At 39.8% G+C, this 18,711-nt stretch overlaps 3 protein-coding genes across 4 annotated transcripts in view; 1 reads left to right on the forward strand and 2 right to left on the reverse strand.

The window, feature by feature from the left end:
* The window catches only part of slx4ip (SLX4 interacting protein), a 31,570-nt gene extending 24,324 nt beyond the window's left edge, over nt 1–7,246 (reverse strand). The window contains exons 1-2 of the mRNA XM_022191231.2: nt 6,990–7,246; nt 5,601–5,658 (exon numbers count right to left, since the gene is read on the reverse strand). Coding sequence (XP_022046923.1) covers nt 5,601–5,627 — 27 coding nt within the window. The 5' untranslated portion in view covers nt 5,628–5,658; nt 6,990–7,246. The remainder of the gene's footprint in view (nt 1–5,600; nt 5,659–6,989) is intronic.
* A 246-nt stretch (nt 7,247–7,492) lies between these two features.
* mkks (MKKS centrosomal shuttling protein) lies at nt 7,493–12,411 on the forward strand. Of its 2 annotated transcripts, XM_022191293.2 has the most exons (4): nt 7,493–8,690; nt 9,163–9,344; nt 9,935–10,045; nt 10,152–12,411. In XM_022191293.2, the coding sequence occupies exons 1-4, from the start codon at nt 7,709–7,711 to the stop codon at nt 10,578–10,580; spliced, it is 1,704 nt and encodes a 567-aa protein (XP_022046985.2). In that variant the 5' UTR covers nt 7,493–7,708; the 3' UTR covers nt 10,581–12,411. The 2 variants fall into 2 exon arrangements, with proteins under 2 accessions (XP_022046985.2, XP_051816171.1); XM_051960211.1 differs by lacking the exons at nt 9,935–10,045; nt 10,152–12,411 and adding an exon at nt 8,768–8,832 and having other exon boundaries at nt 9,163–9,272.
* On the reverse strand, nt 11,015–13,739 carry srd5a2b (steroid-5-alpha-reductase, alpha polypeptide 2b). The gene is made up of 5 exons (XM_022191294.2): nt 12,534–13,739; nt 11,699–11,862; nt 11,494–11,595; nt 11,261–11,411; nt 11,015–11,140 (listed from the first exon to the last, which is right to left on the reverse strand). Exons 1-5 carry the CDS (start codon nt 12,806–12,808, stop codon nt 11,074–11,076), a joined length of 759 nt encoding a protein of 252 aa, XP_022046986.2. The 5' UTR covers nt 12,809–13,739; the 3' UTR covers nt 11,015–11,073.
* Nucleotides 13,740–18,711: the final 4,972 nt, after the last annotated feature.

Raw genomic sequence — 18,711 nt, forward strand, 5'->3', positions numbered from 1 at the left:
TCCTTCACCAAAGAAGGAGACTGAAAAGTTTTATTCACTGTGATAAAACCAAAGGTGGGCAGTGAACCTTTCGTCAAATGACACTAAAAGGCTGCATTCTGGCTCTAAACAGTCATGCTGTCAAATATTTTGCATTATTCTTCCCCCATGAGAGCATTTTCCTGTCTCGTTGTCTTTTTTTATATAATAAATAAAATGAAGCTGCCTCCTTATTACTACTTGCATCTCAAACAGAGGAGAGGGCGCCCCCATATGACCGATCATTGAATGTTTCTAAAAGTGTCAGCCATGTCTTGGGCTTTTCTTCTGCAGAAAATGTCCAGTCCTACAGCATATCAATCTGTAGTAAAATTTGCATCTGCACAAGTGTAACCAAGACTAATGCAAACAAGACAGAGTGCAAAAAGTTCAAATGTCAAGATACGATACCCCTGAATAGAACCATTGCTAAAAGAAAAAAAAAACATTGTTATACAAAACCATGTTCTCACAAAGACAAGAATGCCATGGACCAGAAGAGAGGCCCATGTGATGTGCCAGTTCCTCATGTATAAAATGCATGCGGTATTGCCTGTCAGCTCGTCCCTACAGATCAGCATTCTCTTCATCCTCTGACCTTTGTCTCACAGCAGTCCACCAATGACTGGTGGCCTCCCACAATTACCCGTGTGTGGTAAAGCATAGCAGCAGAGGGTCAGACCTTGTCAATCAAAACACAGAGCACAACTAGTGGACTTGACACATGCAGAATAGATTTTTGGTATGCTGACTTTAGTTTCAGACTTTTGAGACCTAAGAATGGCTTTATGGATAGTTACAGAAATTCTAGCAGTATGCATAAGTTAGAAGATGATCAGGAAATACGGCCCTGTCATAAATCCTTAACTTATAATGTCATAGATGAGGAGATGTCAAAGATGGTGCGGTATTGGAGTCAAGTGTTCATTATCATATCCTGTCCACCTCGTGCACATAAATTTCAACACGAACCACAAGATGAATCCTCTGGGTTACATGGCTCTAAGTTAGGCAAGCTAATGCAAACTCTAAAGAGCGATGCAATGTTAATTTGATAGAAATCTTAAAATGAAGAGAGCTGTACAGGGTTTGGCGTGCGATGCTTACGGTGAGTCGCAGCATTGTGAATCTCCTAACATGGTTTCTGTGCTTCTGATTGAGTCTGTGTTTTGGGCTAAAAGCCAGACATCTCGCAAGCTTTAGACTAACGTCCTTTTATCACATTAGGACAGCAGACAAGACTCGACTGGGAACTGGACGTTAATGATAAACAGTGGTCTGCCCCTTACACAAACAGCATGTGATTCTGTCGGCTTCTCAGAAATGGGGGATTTTGTCAGGAATGCAAACTAATGCAATCATCCTAATGAGAAACCAATTAATTTGTCCTGCAAAGGTGCCAAATTGGAGGAGCGACGAATTTTGTGCAAAAAGCGTCAGTCTTTGAGACAAAGCTATGCTGTTTAGGTGCAGCGACTAGCGCGTTTAGGAAGGACATTTATATTGAATGGGGAACATGAGACAAAACAGCAGCAGTTTGAAATTTTACACAATGGCTCTGACTACAATCACATCATGTGGTCTAAATTTGTCAAACTCTGCACAAAGAGGAACCAGTGGAGCTCTTGGTTGAACTCTGCCATGAACTCTGACCTTTGTGTATTCCCTTTAAGACCCAGCTACAGACCTTCCTTAAGTAAGATCTCTGCAAGCAGCTTAATACTTTATAGATGCAGTAATGAATGGCAAGAGCCTTGTCTCTGTTTAGCAAAATCTAAAATCAGCTCAAAAAATCCAATGAGTATTGAAAGAGAAAAAACTGCCATAAAAATCTTCAAAGCAGTCGTATCAGCAAATACACCCTATAATTTTCTCTACAGCACCATTTCTGCAGTATTATACCCAGAATCCTAAGGAATTTATTACATCTGACAAAATCAGTTTACAGATTCATGAGCTATTCTACTGCATGTAGTTTGATTTGACACATTTAAGGCAACACTCTGAGCAACTGTCACTGTTGTTGAAAAGACTGATCTGATAAAGGGCCAAGTTTTAGAGGAAGTTACTCTTTTCATGCTTCCTAAAGTGGGCCAGCACAGCTTTGTTCTCTGCCTTGCACAGTTTTTTTTTTTTCAGTTACGAACAGAGGCTGAAAGCTGAACGAGAGGCGTCAAGAAGCGCTACTTAATACCAAATCCTTTATTGTGCCATCTTTTGTGTGCTGTGACACAGCGAATGAATAGGACTGAGTCTTCCTGCAGGCTAAGCTCAACTTCTATATCCTAAGTCTCTGTGCTGCCAAACAGATAAATATTATTGGGGGGAAAAAAAGTTAACAGACAAAAACATTAGAAACAGAGTGTAAAGCTGCCCACGATCCACAGCATGAGAAAAATCCTTTATATTTTCTGTCTGTAAATAAACAAATCCTGACTCAAACCCACTGATGGCTCCTTTGCTTTTTCTAGTCTTCAGAGCTCTGGTCTATATCACTCTCAGTTCCCAAAACACTCTCTACCTTCCCTTATCTCTCTCCCAGACCCAGCTCTCCATCCTCCTGCCTGTGCTGCTCAAAGTTGGGCACGGGGCCCAAACTCTGTGAGCAGTTTCACCCGCCTCCCCACCTCGCTGCCCTTTGCCATTGCTATCGCGCAGTATAAGAACCAGACCTTCTCGGACTGCACTTAGCTCAGAGGCTAACACTAACCAGCCACAGATGTTTACATTGGGAGAAAAGGGGCAGCAGATGCGGTCTCACTCAATAAAACTTGCATCTCTCCCACTCTCCCTTTGTCTCTCTCTCTTTCTGACTCTCTTTCTGCAAGTCTGCAAAGAACCCAGGGGAGCTCTTTAGATCTGTGGGTGTGACAACCTTGCTCTCAGGCTTTATTTGCCTCATTCCCAGCTCTGTCTGTGCTGTGAGTCACCTGGGTTTCCCCCTAAAAAAAAAAAGACTACTCTCTTTCCCAGTTTTTCAAAATGCCAGATACTGAGCACTAAAACTTGAGACTTGACTATTACTGAGACAAATGCTATTTACAGATACTGCACGGAAGTGTTTTGTGCACAAACCTCCCTTCATAAAAGTGAATGTTAGCACACCTGAGTCCTCTTTATTTGATGATAAAAAGAGACACAACCCAGGACTGGAATTCCAACAGCAAGAACAGACAGGAATATCTCCAGGTAACACTCAGCAAACAAAGCGCAGGCAGACACATCCTTGAGAAATGGTAGATAGACAGAAATAGCAAGCTGAGAAGTGTTTTGCCTCATTAGGAAATGTGAATTCTATATGACAATGTAGGGCAGTGCTGAGATGAAAGGGGGCTTTTTTACTCTTGTCAGTTAGTTTCTCTCATGAGGTTGGAAAGTGTCAAAATATTCCTGATCAAACAATGCAATGAGTTTGTACAGAGGCATGATGTGTGGTCTGTTATGAGCTCATCGACACAGTGACAACAACACTAAACAGCACATAAACCTCTGACATTAAACTGTTCTGTGATACCTCAAATGTTTTATTCTTAAAAAACGCTTTGGTCTCTATCTCAGCCTACTACATTGAATGGTTAGAAAGGCAGAAGTGCATACTGCTAATAGAAGGCAGATTGCAGGGCTCTGCAGTAGTAATGTCCTGGCAGACAGCAAGCGCTTCAGTGGATCAGTGTTTTAGCCTGCAGGCCCTTTTCGGGAGGTCTGAGAAGTGGCAGGTCACTATACAGTCTAAGCCTATTTAAGAAGGAGCATACCAGCACCTCCTGCAGTTCCACAGACCATGGAGGGAGCTGCTTTGAAAACATTTCAGGAGAAAGGACCATAAAACACTCTGCTGAACAGCCTACTAAGCAAGGCATGGTGAATCCAAGAACATAACTCATAATTGCTTTGATAATCCTCGCTCGCTGTGCAAGCCAGCAAACAGAGTTTGCAACATTTCTGTGTGAAAGCAATGTCTCTGTGCAGTATTTACTCTCTGATATTCTAAGAAGTTAATTCATTCATTTAAAAACATGGTGCTAGTGGAGTTTGTTTAGCGAAAGAGAAGCCATGGGTAGCGCCTTGAATGCTATTGTTTGGCCTGATCCCTGCTAACATACTTGTTTGTGGTTAGTTGGTTAAGCATTGTAGAAGCTGTGTGCATTTTCTCAGGCAGAGTAACACAACAGTATCATTATGTGCCCAGTGGGAAGGAACCTTCCGTGAACCTCCAGGGTTTTACTCTCCCACAACCAGCTGAGGGGGGTGGTGGGTTAGCCTGTATGCAGGCATGCATATGAAACAAATAAAAGGGAGTGAATGCAATATCTGGTCAACTAGGCACACATGGCATTATGGAGGATGTGAGAGATCAGCGCAAATGTCTGCAGCCCTCATCCAAAGCTCTCAATAAATGAAACATCAACAAAAGAGAGACCAGCAGCTTTCTCTGCACTTAACAAAAACATCTGATGTGCATTATTCCTGACAGAGCAACAGACTCAGGATGAACAGCTTGGCTTTTTAATAGATGGACTTGCCTCTGCACTGTCTTGTTGCATCCATTAAGAAAAGGCTCTCAGGGAGGGGGTAAGCTGAGATTTATAAAAGGTGACCAGAAACTCCAAAAAACTTTTCGGAAAGAATGAACAACATCCTAATGTTTCAACAGTTGAAACATGTATCTGTACTTCCCTCTAGTGGACAAATAATTTGCTGCTGAGAAGGTAAAAGCAAAACATGCAGGAAAGATCAGGTTATTGCGGCAGATTTAATACTGCAAATGTTACAAAAGCTATCAGATACCGAATTCCTTTGCTGCATATCGTCCACAACTTCACAGTAATTTTTCAGCGGTTTAACGCAGACCACAAGAGCTCATGGCATTTGCTGGAAGTGGTGCCTGTAGCTGCTCTACTATTTGGCATTAACGCAAAGATAGATAGTTGTTCATAATGACAGCTGAAAGGCTTTAATAAAAGGCAGACTGATCTTATTCTTCAGTTTTTCATGTGCATGTCATGTGGGGGAAAATGTAGTTTAAAGTAACTGCGTGGCTACATGGTCAGAGAAAAGCACACAAAAGTTCCTTTGCTTAGGAACAAGACAAAAAATATTTTTCAACATTTGATAATGATATTCAAAAGATACTGAAAAATATGATCAGCATGTCATTACCATTACTTTCGGTCACCAAGTTATTGTGATTTAACGATCTCCCTTTGTTGGATATGGTCATGACAAAAGCACACACACACACACTCACAAAAAGCTTTGTACTAGTGCCTCCAATGTCACAAGGGTACAGCACTGAATAAAGCTTACTGAAAAAGGTTCTGAGCAAATACACTTAAAAAAATGTAAACTTTAACATCACAGTGGCAAAAACATAAGATAGAAATATTAAGTTAAACCTAACAGTACTCTATGTTTACATTTAAATTATTTTCAGCTCTTGTGTATAAATTTCTCCATGTTTGTTAAATCTCTAAAGTACTTAAGAAAAGTATTGCAGTTAACACTGAACATTAGAACACAATGTGTTTTAATATGAAAAATAAGAAATACAGTGAGCATATTGGGAATTTGTTTTCACATACCTTAATGACAAATTTGAGAGGAGCCATTGCTGTGAACACAGTAGTCAGTCAGCTTCTCCTGAAACAATAAAGTCATGGATTACACATGGCAGCCTAGTAACACATAAAAAAGACAACATGTAATACTGGTAGTGCAACTACCAACTGTTCTGCTTCCATTTTATAAATTGTATTCATCATTGCTGTTTTCATGCTGAGTACAATTATGCATTTTATCATTAACTATTAAGCACTTGCTGTTTGAAAAAATATAAACATACATTGGTTTAAATATTGTCTTAATGTAGATACCTGCATATTTACTTTTGACTGTATCTGATCATAAATAATCTGTAAAGACCTTTGTTTAATATTAATCCAGCCAATGGGTGGTCCGAGGTGGCTACAGACACTACGATGTCAAAACGGAAAACAGAATGCAAGTGAAATGAAAATTTATAAATTTTCTACATTTGGGTATTTGTGTTGCAGTGACATTTGACTCCTTTTTGACAAAACTGATTAAAAGCCAATCATACATTTTGCTCAACACACAATTTGTTGTACTCTGGACTAAACATTATTGTGAGGGCATTTAGTGATTAAAATAGTGTATTGTAATGAATAAGGCTGTGTTATCAACATGTGAAATAAATTCAAAAAGCTAATGATGTACTCTTGAAAATTTTGTGTGTCTGAGTGTGGGAGATATAACCTGGCCAAGGATGCATTAAATAGCCTACCCCAATTAACATCCCAGGGTTTAAACTTGTCTAAGCCAAAATATGCTTGGGGTATAAAACAGGCTGGCCCTCTTAAACCCGGATATAGTTTGGGCAGAGGGTATACCTTGACCTGTTACACCAGGGTTCAATCAACTGAGGATTAAATTTTTTTAAGGCATTTTATACTGTATATGATTTTCTCATCTATTTTACACAGCAGTATTGCCTGCAAATGATAGGAGTGAGAGACCAAAAAAATTCTTTTTTGAGTGAATTAAAATGAATCACAGACTGTGCCACTCAAATGGTCGTCGTCTTGTCACGTTTGAAAACTGTCTTGCTGCACCACTGCAAAGAGACACTATTAAACATAGCACACGGATATTATTCTACCCTCGTAAAGTTAACCCTCGTTCATAGACCTTTATTAACGTTAAAGCATTTTAGCTGTACAATGGTTCGAATTGAAATACTGTTTGTAATATCCTTTGTGTTACAACACCTAGCTAAATTCTGACTAACTCCAAACTAGCTCATAGCATCGAGTTCAGATTATTTTAAGTTAGGCTGACGAAACGTCATTAGCAAATAGAATATTAATGACACAACAAAACTATAATGAACAATATGTTGGACATACTGCCGTGTAATTACAGCAAATAGTAAGTATTCAAAGATTCCATACCGCCAACAATTTTGAATGTTTGTCCGGCAGCTGTGCAAACGACTGCCGGAGATGACGTCACAGTCCGTTTGTAGTCCAACAACTGCAAAGTCGGAGCTTTCAGCGGATGGCCTTCCGAATTTAATAAATCAAAAACACGAGTAAGGCAATTAAGTAACTGCTTATGTCTGAGTCTCCGCTACATAGACAAGCGGATGTAGTGTTAGCTTATTCAAACGTATTTACAACAGCACATTACTAAAGACTAGCAAGAGCATGCGACAGTTTGTCCAATAGGACCCGACTCTGTTACCGCTACCATGGAAACTAGTTGTGTCTTTGCGAAGCCTGCATAAATATCTACATTTTAGTTAGTCTTATTATATCTAATTATGCAGTTTATCTCACAATATTAACTATAATATGAGATTAGTATGGTTTTATATAGCTTCCATAACATTAGCGAAAAATGCTGCATCCAAAATAGATTATATTTGATCAGGCAATGCCATAAGTATCATCATCTGAGTGGAAGCTACCAATGGTTCTTTCAAGCAGCAAAAGAACGTTATCGATCTAATTCCGTTTAACTTTCGGTCTAAATTGACGCCAATGTCGTTTATAACGTGTCTCATTCTTGCTATTTAAAATCTGATCAACTTCAGCAGTCTTAGTTTGTCGATATCGGGTCCTAAAGTCAAGCTGCTTTGCAAGTGCTTGGAGAAAATGTAGTTTTAGTGATGTCTCGACTCGACAAGAAATCTCCATCTCTTTGCACGGATCGACCACTGGACAACACAGACATTTCTAACAAGCTTAATTTGCTGAGACAGCTTCTGAAGTCTTGTTTCGGTCCCACAGCTAGGCTGAAACAAGTTCATAACAACATTGGAGGACACGTTGTAACCACCTCATCCTCCTCGGTTCTCCTTCCAGTTATTTCATCCTCTCAGCCTTTCATCAATCTGATAAAAGCCTCCATTCTCAACCACGTCTCCCGCTTCAGTGACTGTGGTTTGTTTGCTGCCATTTTTTGCTTGGCTCTTATTGAGCAAGCAAAGCGGTCTGGTCTCAGAGGGAATGTGTCTATCAGAGTGAACAAACACCTGCTGGCTCTGTGCTCCGGTTACCTTCAAGGAGAAGACTGTGGATGCAAAGTGAAGCTCGATTTCTGCAGCAGCCACAACCTGATCACACTAGCTCGCAGTATTGTCTCCAGCAAACCAGCATGTGTGCTAACAGAGCAGGAGACACTTCACATCAGCAAGCTGGCTGTGCAAGCTTTTCTGCTGACTGTTCCCTGTAGCAGCCCAGGTACAGTCAGCCTTGGCAAAATAGTGACTGTCCCTGTTGAGGGCTACTCTGTGCTGACCTCTGTAGTGTTTCCAGGTTTGTTAGTGGACATGCCTGATGGATTATGCCTCACCAAGTTTGACTATCTGTCAAATCCAATCCGAATGGTGCTGTTCAGCACATCTCTTGCCGGGGACCTTTCTGATCTGGGAGATGGGATGATAGAGGTGCATGCAGGTGTGGACACAGAGTCACAGATCCTGGATCAGCTTCTGGAGCTTGGCAAACAGGTGGTTGACGATGAGGTGAAGCTGTTTGTGTGCCAGAAGGTGGTGCACCCAGTCTTACAGCAATACCTGAGGAGCCATGGCATCATAGTGGTAGAGAGAGTGGGGATCACTATCATGGAGCCACTTACTCAACTGACAGGTAGGTCCTAATGTAGATTCGGACCTGTTTGCAGAGTCCATCCATCCATCCTCTATATACCGCTTTATCCTCACTAGGGTTGCGGGGGGTGCTGGAGCCTATCCCAGCTGACTCGGGCGAAGGCAGGGGACACCCAGGACAGGTCGTGTTTGCAGAGTCATCACTGCAAATTCAGATCGGGATTTTCAATACTTACTTTAGTTTTATGTCAAGTTTTAATTCTAGTCAAGCTATCACACCCGTATGATTATTACATGTATCATTGAATATCTAATGCAGTATTACACTAAGATAAACAGCTCTGTCATTCAGTATACACATGGTAAACAGTAGCTTCAGTCAAGGAAACACTGAACAAGCCAATTTCTCCAGTGTAAAACTTAATGTTTACTGTCCAGACAGAATATACCATTACATCCTAATTACTCTGCTCTGTAGCTAAGGTCTTGTTTTGTGTACTTTGACACAATAGATGCTCAACCCGTGGCGACATTACACACCAAAATCCCATCCAAGGCCTATGGAAAGGTGAGGGAGCTCAGCATGAAGCAGTTTGGATCCAAGACAATGCTGCATTTACAACCTCTTGGGGAGTCAGTGATCTGCACTCTGCTCCTCTGCCACAGGAATGAGACAATGTTAAGTGAGCTGAAGGTAAGATAAGTGGATGTTGGAAAAGGTTAAAGATAGACGGAAAGAGAAGAGCTGCCATGATGTCAGATTTTGACTAAACGTTTGTCATGGTCACAAGAATTCACAGTAACAGTAAAGAAGATAAATATTATCACTTAGATTGATTTTTAAATGTGTTTATTGTGTGTTTAGTCTCTTTTGGCAAACTAATTCCATTCAAAATACGAGTGGAGAAAGGTGAAATGAGAGAGAGTTTGTAACCATAATCGTACCGTATGTTGTTCATATTATGAATATCAACCAAACAGTTCAGTGCGCTGGATTATTTCTGATGTGTGCTATTACTTAATATGACAGTTATCGTGAATGCTGGTATATCATGACGCCACTAATGTAAAGACATTTGGACGGATGTAAAGTCGTGATGGTGTTTCACAGGAGAGAGATTTAACTTTCTCTACAGCACTTTTAACAAAGCATCTATATCATTTTTAAAATACATGCAATTACCTTTTTCTTTTACCTACAGAAATCATCCTGTAATATCCACTAATAAGCGGTAAAGGTGATAAATTAACTAATGCTATTTCTTTTTGTGTTCATGTGTAAAGGTGGTCTGCCAGAAGACAGAACATGTGTTGAGGCTCACCCTACGGGAGCCATCAGCCTTACTCGGAGGTGGATGTACTGAGACCCACTTAGCTGCTTATGTTAGACATAAGGTGAGATCAAGTATTTAATGTTTAGCTAGTTCATTTTACTGATTTCACACAGCCTCACAGTGATCACGTGATTACATGTCTTCATTATGCCATGTTTTCATCTTAGAGCAAGAATGAAGCACCAGAGGCAGCATCAGTATTGGGGTGCTCTCAGACAGAATACCTTCTTGGCGTCGAGGTATTCTGTCGATCTCTGGAGTTCGTGGCCAAAGCGCTGCAGCATGACGGTGGGAACTCTTTAATCGATCTGACTCACGCTCACCACTGGACTCTACCTGCGGATGTCCTGGAAGAACACATGGAGGACAGCTTGGGCTTCTGTGGCTGTGGGCTGGTGGAAAGTAGCCCAAGTAGGAAGTGGACTTTTCTAGATACTAAATACACGGAGTTCTTGCCTCTCGCCCTGGTTGGAGACTCTCGTGTGCAGCCACGTGTGTTGGACTCCTTCACGGCTAAACTTAGTGCGTTACAAGTTGCTACTGAAACAGCAAATCTTGCACTAGATGTGAGATATATAATTCAAGATGTGAATTAGGGAAATAGATATTTTATCCTTTGTCTATGGGGATTCTGGTTTGTAGTGATCAAAATGAAGACTCAGTGCTGTTTTTTATTTGTAAAGGATTAATTCAGTTTATAGAATAATCAGTGACAATGTCTAAGGTGGTCTCATGATTTAATATTTTGTCAATAATATTTCTAAGAAATTCCTATTCTTCATATATATTCCTACATTATACTTGCAATCCATAACATTCAACATGCCTAATCTGAAAATACAAAGAGATGTTCCTGCTGCAGTTGCTTTCTGTTCATATTTTTTAAGACATGCTGTACATAAAAAAGGGTGTTGGTGGTTTTGTACAATGAAGTCTGACTGGAAGAGAAATCAAAGCGATTTTTGTGCAGTAAAATTAGTGTAATTTCTGTTTAACAATACAATAGGCGTGCAGATGCCAGTGCTCATCTTCTGCTGTTGCTTCAATTATTGTCTTCCCAAACAGGATGACTGGCAGGTGCTTTTTTTCTCAGAAGATGAAAGGAATCAAAGCTTTTCGAAACTTTGGGTAGTCTTTGAATTTCTCTTGATAAAACCTGGAACAGAGGAGCAGAAGATGACAGCTATGGCTTAGAAATGCCGCTTGGTAACAGCAGCAGTTTGAAATATGAGTATTATTATGCCGTTTCCTTCGTTTTTATTAATATCTTAGGCACCTGTGATGGTAATAGGCTCTTGGTCCAATAAAGCAGAGGCTGAACAAAGCAAATGAGAGTGTTGGAAGGGACCAGGTGGCTACAGCGTATCCAAACCATTCCACGATCTCTCCTAAATAGTTGGCACCAGACACATATTCAAACACACCTCCTGTAGGAGAGTTGGAATGCCACAGGTCACTACAAGCACAGGATGGATAAGACATCACTCCGGTGAAATGCATGTTTCTTACCGGTAGGAATCTTGTAAACTATTTCATTTGGCTTCCTCAAGTTGCGCAGAATACAGTCGCTGTGTATGTTGATGGCCATCCCAGTGTAAAACAGCAGTAAACCTAGAAGAAAATTTTACTCGTATATTGTTTTTTTTTATTTTTTTTTAAAGAAACATATTTTAAGAATGAACGTTTTTGAACAAAGAATAAACATTGCACTTGCCTGTCTTGTAGCGATAGTCAGCTGACCATTCATGGTCAAACTGGGCACAATGCAGCAGGTAGCATCCCTGCAGGAACCCGTTCAGAGAACAGATCAAACCTCCTGCCACCATCACACCCAGTGGGAAAGGCCTTCCTCTGGTCAGAAGCGAATAGACAAATGTCCTATAATCGTGAAGAAATAGTAGATGCAGGGTGTGGGAAAATCAATGCTGGTTCATGCACAGTTGGCATTCAGCACAGTGTCTTAACCTCCAGATTACTGCAGCAATAAATCGCCTTTGCAAAGCTCTTTTTGTAATCCCTCCATCTTAAAATTTGACTCTTGCTTCCACATGGTGTCCAACACATATTTTACATCTAGTAGCCAAAAGGTCCAATGGTGAAATTATTATTAAAGATGATTTGTGTCAATCATGTTTGCTGTACTCAGGAATTTTAGTGAAAAAAAACTGTTAGTTTGTTTCATATTTTATTATTAGAACAGTTATATAATAAACCAATATGAAGAGAATATTCTTCTCATAAATGCAATTACATCCACAGTGATTAATTGAGTTCACAGTGTGCCCGTTGTGTAAATATTCTTTTGATGTTCCCTGTGTTCCAAACAGGCTAAGCAAGTTTTTTATCAAACAAGTCAGCTTATGTTATCAGAAATCAGTGAACTTGTTACTCAGATCTTTAAATAAAATCACCCTGCTGAAAATTTCATTCTGACTTATACTTTCAATGGACGAAATGTTGATAACTCTGTCGTACGTGCAATTTCACACTTTCCTTCACATACACATCACATGTCCAGACAAGACAAACCAGACTGTCTCTGCTTTTACCTCTGAAAGTAGTGCAAGCAAAAGGTTCCGAGCAGCAGGTATTTCCCCATACTGGAGGAATTGTGCGCGGTGAAAATTAGAAACAGGGGGATTAGGAGAGCTGGCATCTCCTGGAGGAACCAGCCCAATCTAGCAGGTACCATCCTAGCAGGAGGAGAAGGTCCCATATGGCGTCCATAGGAGGTCTGTGCCGTCTTGTGAAGCACCAGGTGTCCCAGTCCTGTCAGGATCATCCCACAGCTGAGATAATTGATCAAGTTTTCGTAGCAATGCATCACGTAGGTCTGAGCCTCCAGTACCAGTTTCCTCCTCTTAACAAATCTAAAGCATATGAGAAGCTACGTACTCATACCAGAGTGTGGCTGAAATAAAAGAGGTGTGTCAGCCTGCTGAAACATGAGAGCATTCCCTTTTTTCACATCTTGGTCACAAGCAATGCTAGACGTGAGGTTTTCCATCTTAGAATACAAGCATTAATATTGAATGGGTACAGTTTCATCCTGTTTGCAGACACACACAGGTCTAGTGATCTGAAGTTATGTGGAGTCATTTCCCCACACAAAATTTATGTGAAAAATGTGAAAGTAAATTTGCATTGTAAAGGCTGACAAAAAAAGTAGGAAGAACTACAAAAAAACCTGTTCTTCTTGGTCTGAGCTCTCCTTGTCATGACGCACTACAGACACTGCACAGTGTATTAAAGAACCCTGATCAAGAACAAAGTTTGCTTAGGGGTGCCCGCATAGCTCAACAGGTTAAGCGGGCGACCCATGTACAGAGTACTCTGGTATCAGGTTGATCAGGACCAGGAAAGTGAAGTGTTTGTGGAGAAGTACACATGAGACACAAACGCCCTCTTCTCTCTATCACAGACCACAGCCATAAAGACATAGGCTTTTTACTCAAGGCATATATACTTCTTCCATCTTATTTTTCTTACATATACATAATGCATATGTTGTGTTTTAGCTATTTTATAAATTTACTTTCATTAGGTCTAAAGTCTACAATCTGTAATTGAGGACTTTAGACTTTAGACTTTGTTTATTATTATGTTAATACCTTTTATTTTTATCTCAGGAACCGGTCCGCTCTATGTGTGACCCCTCCGCACACAGGATGAGAATATTACTTGTAATCTATACTGGGTCATTCCAGGTGAAATGACCAGATATTCCTTGGGGGTGTTGCTGCACCATCTTCAAATTAGTCCTAAATTTACATGCCATTAGATAGTCACAAAAGCACTTTCTATGCAAAATTGTAGGCCTGTAGCTCAAATAGTTTCTGAGTGGTGGGGGTCTGAATTTTTCCGAATTTGGGCTATAAAAAGCCTTGCCAGCATTTTTTGCCAGAGAGCTGTGAGTTGGTAAACAAGGCCTCTGCATGTAGCCAGTGCCCCACAAACATCCTCAGGTGTTTCCCTACACTCTGCAGCCCGTGGGGGCTTGCTAAAAATGCTAAAAAATTAAGAGATACCTACTCACGAGTGGGGTTTGGGACCTTAAAAGTACTAGAAATACTGCACAGAAGTGTTCTAACACCCATGGGTTCCATTCTACACAAACTTGTGTGATAACTTAGCAAACTGGAGCTTTCTAGGGACTTCAGTTTGGAAAATATGAGCTCCCAAAGTTGGACGAGATTTTTAATTGGCTATTTTTGGTGGCAAAAATCTCAGTGTGGGACAGGTACCAGAGACCCCAAATTTTTCTACAAGACAGTTCCATCTGTCTTCTATCACTGTACAAAAAAGCAGCAGGGCTATATTTGTAGTTACTGAGATATTCTTACTCAAAATGGCATGGATAATGTCAAAATCGTTTTTTGCTTTTCAGGGAATGGAACCCAGGGGTGTTAGAACACTTCTGTGCAGTATTTCTAGTACTTTTAAGGTCCCAAACCCCACTCGTGAGTAGGTATCTCTTAATTTTTAGCATTTTTAGCAAGCCCCCATGGCCTGCAGAATGTAGGAAAACACCTGGACATGTTTGTGGGGCACTAGCTACATGCAGAGGCCTTGTTTACCAACTCACAGCTCTCTGGTATGTCTAGAGGCTGAGAAATAATCACTTAAAGATGCAAAAACGCTGGCGAGGCTTTTTATAGCCCAAATTCTGAAAAATTCAGACCCCCACAACTCAGAAACTATTTGAGCTACAGGCTTACAATTTTGCATAGAAAGTACTTTTGTGACTATCTAATGGCATACAAATTTAGGACTAATTTGAAAATGGTGCAGCAACCACCATCTGGTGAAACCACACGGAATGACTCTACTGTGTGCAGAGGGGTCACACATACAATTAGGTAGCTGGTTTTCACTGCAGCCTCGCTGACCTCACGGCTCCGGGTGAAAACAGATTGCCGTTTCCTCAAACCCGCCCACAATTCATTTATCTTCTGTCTTCTCAGTTCTCCTTTCAAGGTGTTGTACTTTTCGCCATGCCGAGTCTCATACTGGCGCCGAAGATTAAATTCCTTGCTTGCATACACACCAAGCACATGGGTTTGTCATTCACCTCAGTGAACGAATAGGAAGTGGTCCATTTGTCTTGGAAAATCCTACACTGGATGTCCACTTTTTTCTTTGTTGACAAAGACGTCTTGCTGATGAGCGTGTCAGGGCCAGCAGAAAAGCAGGTGAAACTCCAATAGACAAAATGCCACCTACAGATCCGGATGAACATTAATAAAACAAAACTGCGAACAAAGCTCACACATAAGCACTTAACTGACATGCTGAAGTTGGCTGCTGCTCAGGACATGATGCCTGATACTGATGCACTTGTGCAGGCTAAAAGATGTCAAGTTTCAGGAGCAAATACGAAGCAAGAATAAATCCTGTAAAATGCTGCTTTAAACATTGTTGCCCTAGGAAATAAACAGTTGCTAAATGAAAACTTGCTGTAGTAAATACTGTGAAATTCAGTGTTGGTCATCAGATTCACTACAAAAATGTTTGGTTGAGTGGAATATTATTTCTTTTTTTTTGTAATTATGTTTTTATTTGAGTGTTTTGGTTATGCAATGGACAAACATAAAATGGGCATGAACATATATTTTCCACTTAGGCCTTTTTCAGGTTTTTTGGTTTACAGAGAGAATGACTGCTCCATTCCGTATTGTCCTTGAGTCCACTCCACTTTGACAGTCTCTTCATCTCCTGCATCCACTTTCAAGAATTCCAACCCATTTTGTAGCCTCTGCAGAAGACTTTTAGCCCACAAATTAATTATTTCCTTTAAAACTATATACAATAAAAGAGAATTCATGAACACATAAAACTGGGGGGGCTTGTCATTATAAATCACAACATAACCAAGGTAAGAAGGAGCATTCGTGAGCTTGTGAGTCATACAAAATCTTCACGGAGAGGCTTTATAAACTTAATCCATTTGTTCCAAACAATGTAAAATTTTTCCCTTTGTGTCCTCAAGGAGTATTCTCCATTCTGAAAATTTCTAATATTATTCCATACCATTCTTCTAATACAGGAGGCTCTGGTTTTAACCATTTCTTTGTAATAGACTTCTTACTTGATGCTAGTAGAGCCTGCAACAGTTTTGTATCACTCCTCCTTGTTAAGCCAGTGATGTGACCCAGATACAGATTTTCAAAACTTAAAGGAATATGGATTTTGAATATCTCAAGTAATGTTTCATGAATACCTTTCCGGTACAAGCCTAGTTTAGGACAATCCCAAAAAACATGAAAATGATTTGCTATTCTTGAGCCACACTGTCTCCAACATGAGGTTGTTATCCCTGTATTGGTCTTGATGTGGTGTTTTAAAGTATCTCATAATGTTTTTCCAACAGTGCTCCCTCCAGTCCACTGAACCTGTTGAGGACCAGTGAAATGAGCAAACTTCTTCCCATGTCTCCTTTGTCAATCTCATTCCTGCTTCTTTTTCCCACTTTGCTTTAATATTAAGTGTGTCCTCATCGTTTGCATTTAGAAGGGCATTGTAGAGCTTAGAAATGGATTTTTTAGGTGTTGCTTTGTAAGCTGAGACCAGATATTTATACAACTCATTGTCCTTTAATAGATCATTAAATTTACACTCTTGATTAAAGTAATGGCGCAGTTGAAGATATCTAAAAAAATCATTCTGCTCCAGTCCATGTTTTTCCTGAAGAAAATCAAAACTCCGCAATGCCCCCCCACTAGTGAATGGGAGATTTGTTGTTAATCCTTTGTTGTTTATCCATGACTCAAATCTCTTATCATCTTTGTTGGGCATGAAATCTGTATCGTAGGCGCACCATCTGAAAAGTTTTAACATTCCCTGAATTCCACACAAGTTGACTACCTTCTGCCATGTTTTAAGAGTCTGATTTATCCATGGGTTTCCTACCTCGACAGTTATACCTACCAGTCCTTTATCCGCTATTATGGCTTGTAAGGGATAGTTAATTGCAAAACTAAGTTCAAGTTCTTTCCATCTTGCGGAATATTATTTCTAATGGATGCATCCATGTTATGTATGTAGTTTTTTATGTATATTTTACATATTATACATAAACAATGCAGGTGACAACTTTACTTTCTTAACTGTCTGTATAAAATAGCTGCTACTTAAGATTTAACCCATAAGAACCCACGGTGACACCAGTGGAACAAGCACTTTGAGTGCCCCAGTCTCTTTCTTGTAAAGCTTTATGTCTGACCTGAACTCATTAAGTCCTTTAAGGAAAAATGGGTCTAGGTGCTTATGGGTTAAAGGTGTGCAGAGTTAATGTAGGTGTTCACAATTACTTTCCAGATATGGACTTCAAAAAATTTCTATATTTTGATAAGTTTGATTTTTTTTTAATTCCAGGACTATGTTTTTAAGTTACACATACCTGTGACTAGTGTAAATATGTTGTGCCATTGTACAATCACTGTGATCAGTTATAATGCACACCATTAAACGTTAAACTGAGTCATAGCGTTGTTGAAATTGCACTTACTTTAATCTCTGGTTGTTTCTAATATAATCTTTAAAAGGACAGTTCATTACATATAAAGATTTTCCTAATATACTTGTTCTCCTTTGCACTAAAACATCGGAAAAACTTAGACTTATTGTTACTTCTCAGTAATTATGCTATAGGTTTACTGGTCCGGCCCTTTGAGATCAAATTAGGCCGTATGCGGCCCCTGGACCAAAATGAGTTTGACACCCCTGGTCTAACACATAGGTCCAAAATCTGTAGTAGCTGTTCAGTTTGGTTTAGATCTGGTCATGGTGAAAGTCATGGAAAATAATTCACATCATTTCCATACTCATCAAACCCTTAATTGACCCCTTTGGATGGGGAACTGGAAGAGACCACTTCCATTAGGATAAAAAGGTCGTATCGCAGCGAAGCAATTTTGGCACAAAATATCTTCAATGAAGTGATCAAGGGTTCAAGTTTTTAATTATTTTGTCAGCCGTGTGTTTTTTGTAGGTAAAGGTTGGAATTTGAAGTCAGTAGTCACAATTTTTAAATGGTCAGACATGGTCACAATAACGTGGCCACATTTATGACGCAATAACAACCATCAGCTACTCTTTTATTACATTCAACAGTGTAGCTAAACTGCCTTGCAGTAAATCTGACTTTCATGAAGGTTGTGATGTTCACTTTCTTTTGAAATTGTTTTTGAGAAGCATTGATTAAACTTTGTGTTATTTAGCCTGTCCTTAGTCATGTAGGTGTGGCAGATGATGGGCCTTATGCAAGTAATTAGGACTTCTTCAACTTAATCACCTAACAACTGATAACAGGAGAAACACCAGTCTTACTCTGGTCTACTTTGAATATAATTATTTTGAAATTCAACTGAGGTGAAATGACATGGGGTTTCTTTTTCTGCCAGATTTTGCAGTCATTTTTGTACTTTGTTTCAACATTGTGTTATATGTTGTGCTCTTGAAATGACACACAGAATGAAAATAGCCAAATGCTTTGAGAAATTATTTGACAACTAAGCTGGATAATTTCCAGAACAGAAACAGTTTTAGACATTAAAATAAAGGAAATGATATCCTTTATTTTTCATTTCTGATGACACTGGTGAGGTTTGGTGACGTTGGATTGCACAGTTTGACCTGAACTGTAGAAATGAATGAGGGATTTAAAGTCTACCAGCCTGAGATGGAACTTTTAGTTTTTGACTTCAGATCCTCAGAACTTCTGTTCAA

Source organism: Acanthochromis polyacanthus, chromosome 15 (genome assembly GCF_021347895.1).
Source record: "Acanthochromis polyacanthus isolate Apoly-LR-REF ecotype Palm Island chromosome 15, KAUST_Apoly_ChrSc, whole genome shotgun sequence".
Lineage (NCBI taxonomy): Eukaryota > Metazoa > Chordata > Actinopteri > Pomacentridae > Acanthochromis > Acanthochromis polyacanthus.

Coding starts and splice junctions, on each gene's coding strand:
- mkks (XM_022191293.2), top strand. CDS start 7,709: ATGTCTCGACTCGACAAGAAATCTCCATCTCTTTGCACGGATCGACCA. Junction 9,345..9,934: donor CAATGTTAAGTGAGCTGAAG/GTAAGATAAGTG, acceptor TCATGTGTAAAG/GTGGTCTGCCAGAAGACAGA. Junction 10,046..10,151: donor CTGCTTATGTTAGACATAAG/GTGAGATCAAGT, acceptor TTTTCATCTTAG/AGCAAGAATGAAGCACCAGA.
- srd5a2b (XM_022191294.2), bottom strand. CDS start 12,808: ATGCATTGCTACGAAAACTTGATCAATTATCTCAGCTGTGGGATGATC. Junction 11,863..12,533: donor TGCTTGCACTACTTTCAGAG/GTAAAAGCAGAG, acceptor TCACGATTATAG/GACATTTGTCTATTCGCTTC. Junction 11,412..11,493: donor AGTTTACAAGATTCCTACCG/GTAAGAAACATG, acceptor ACTCTCCTACAG/GAGGTGTGTTTGAATATGTG.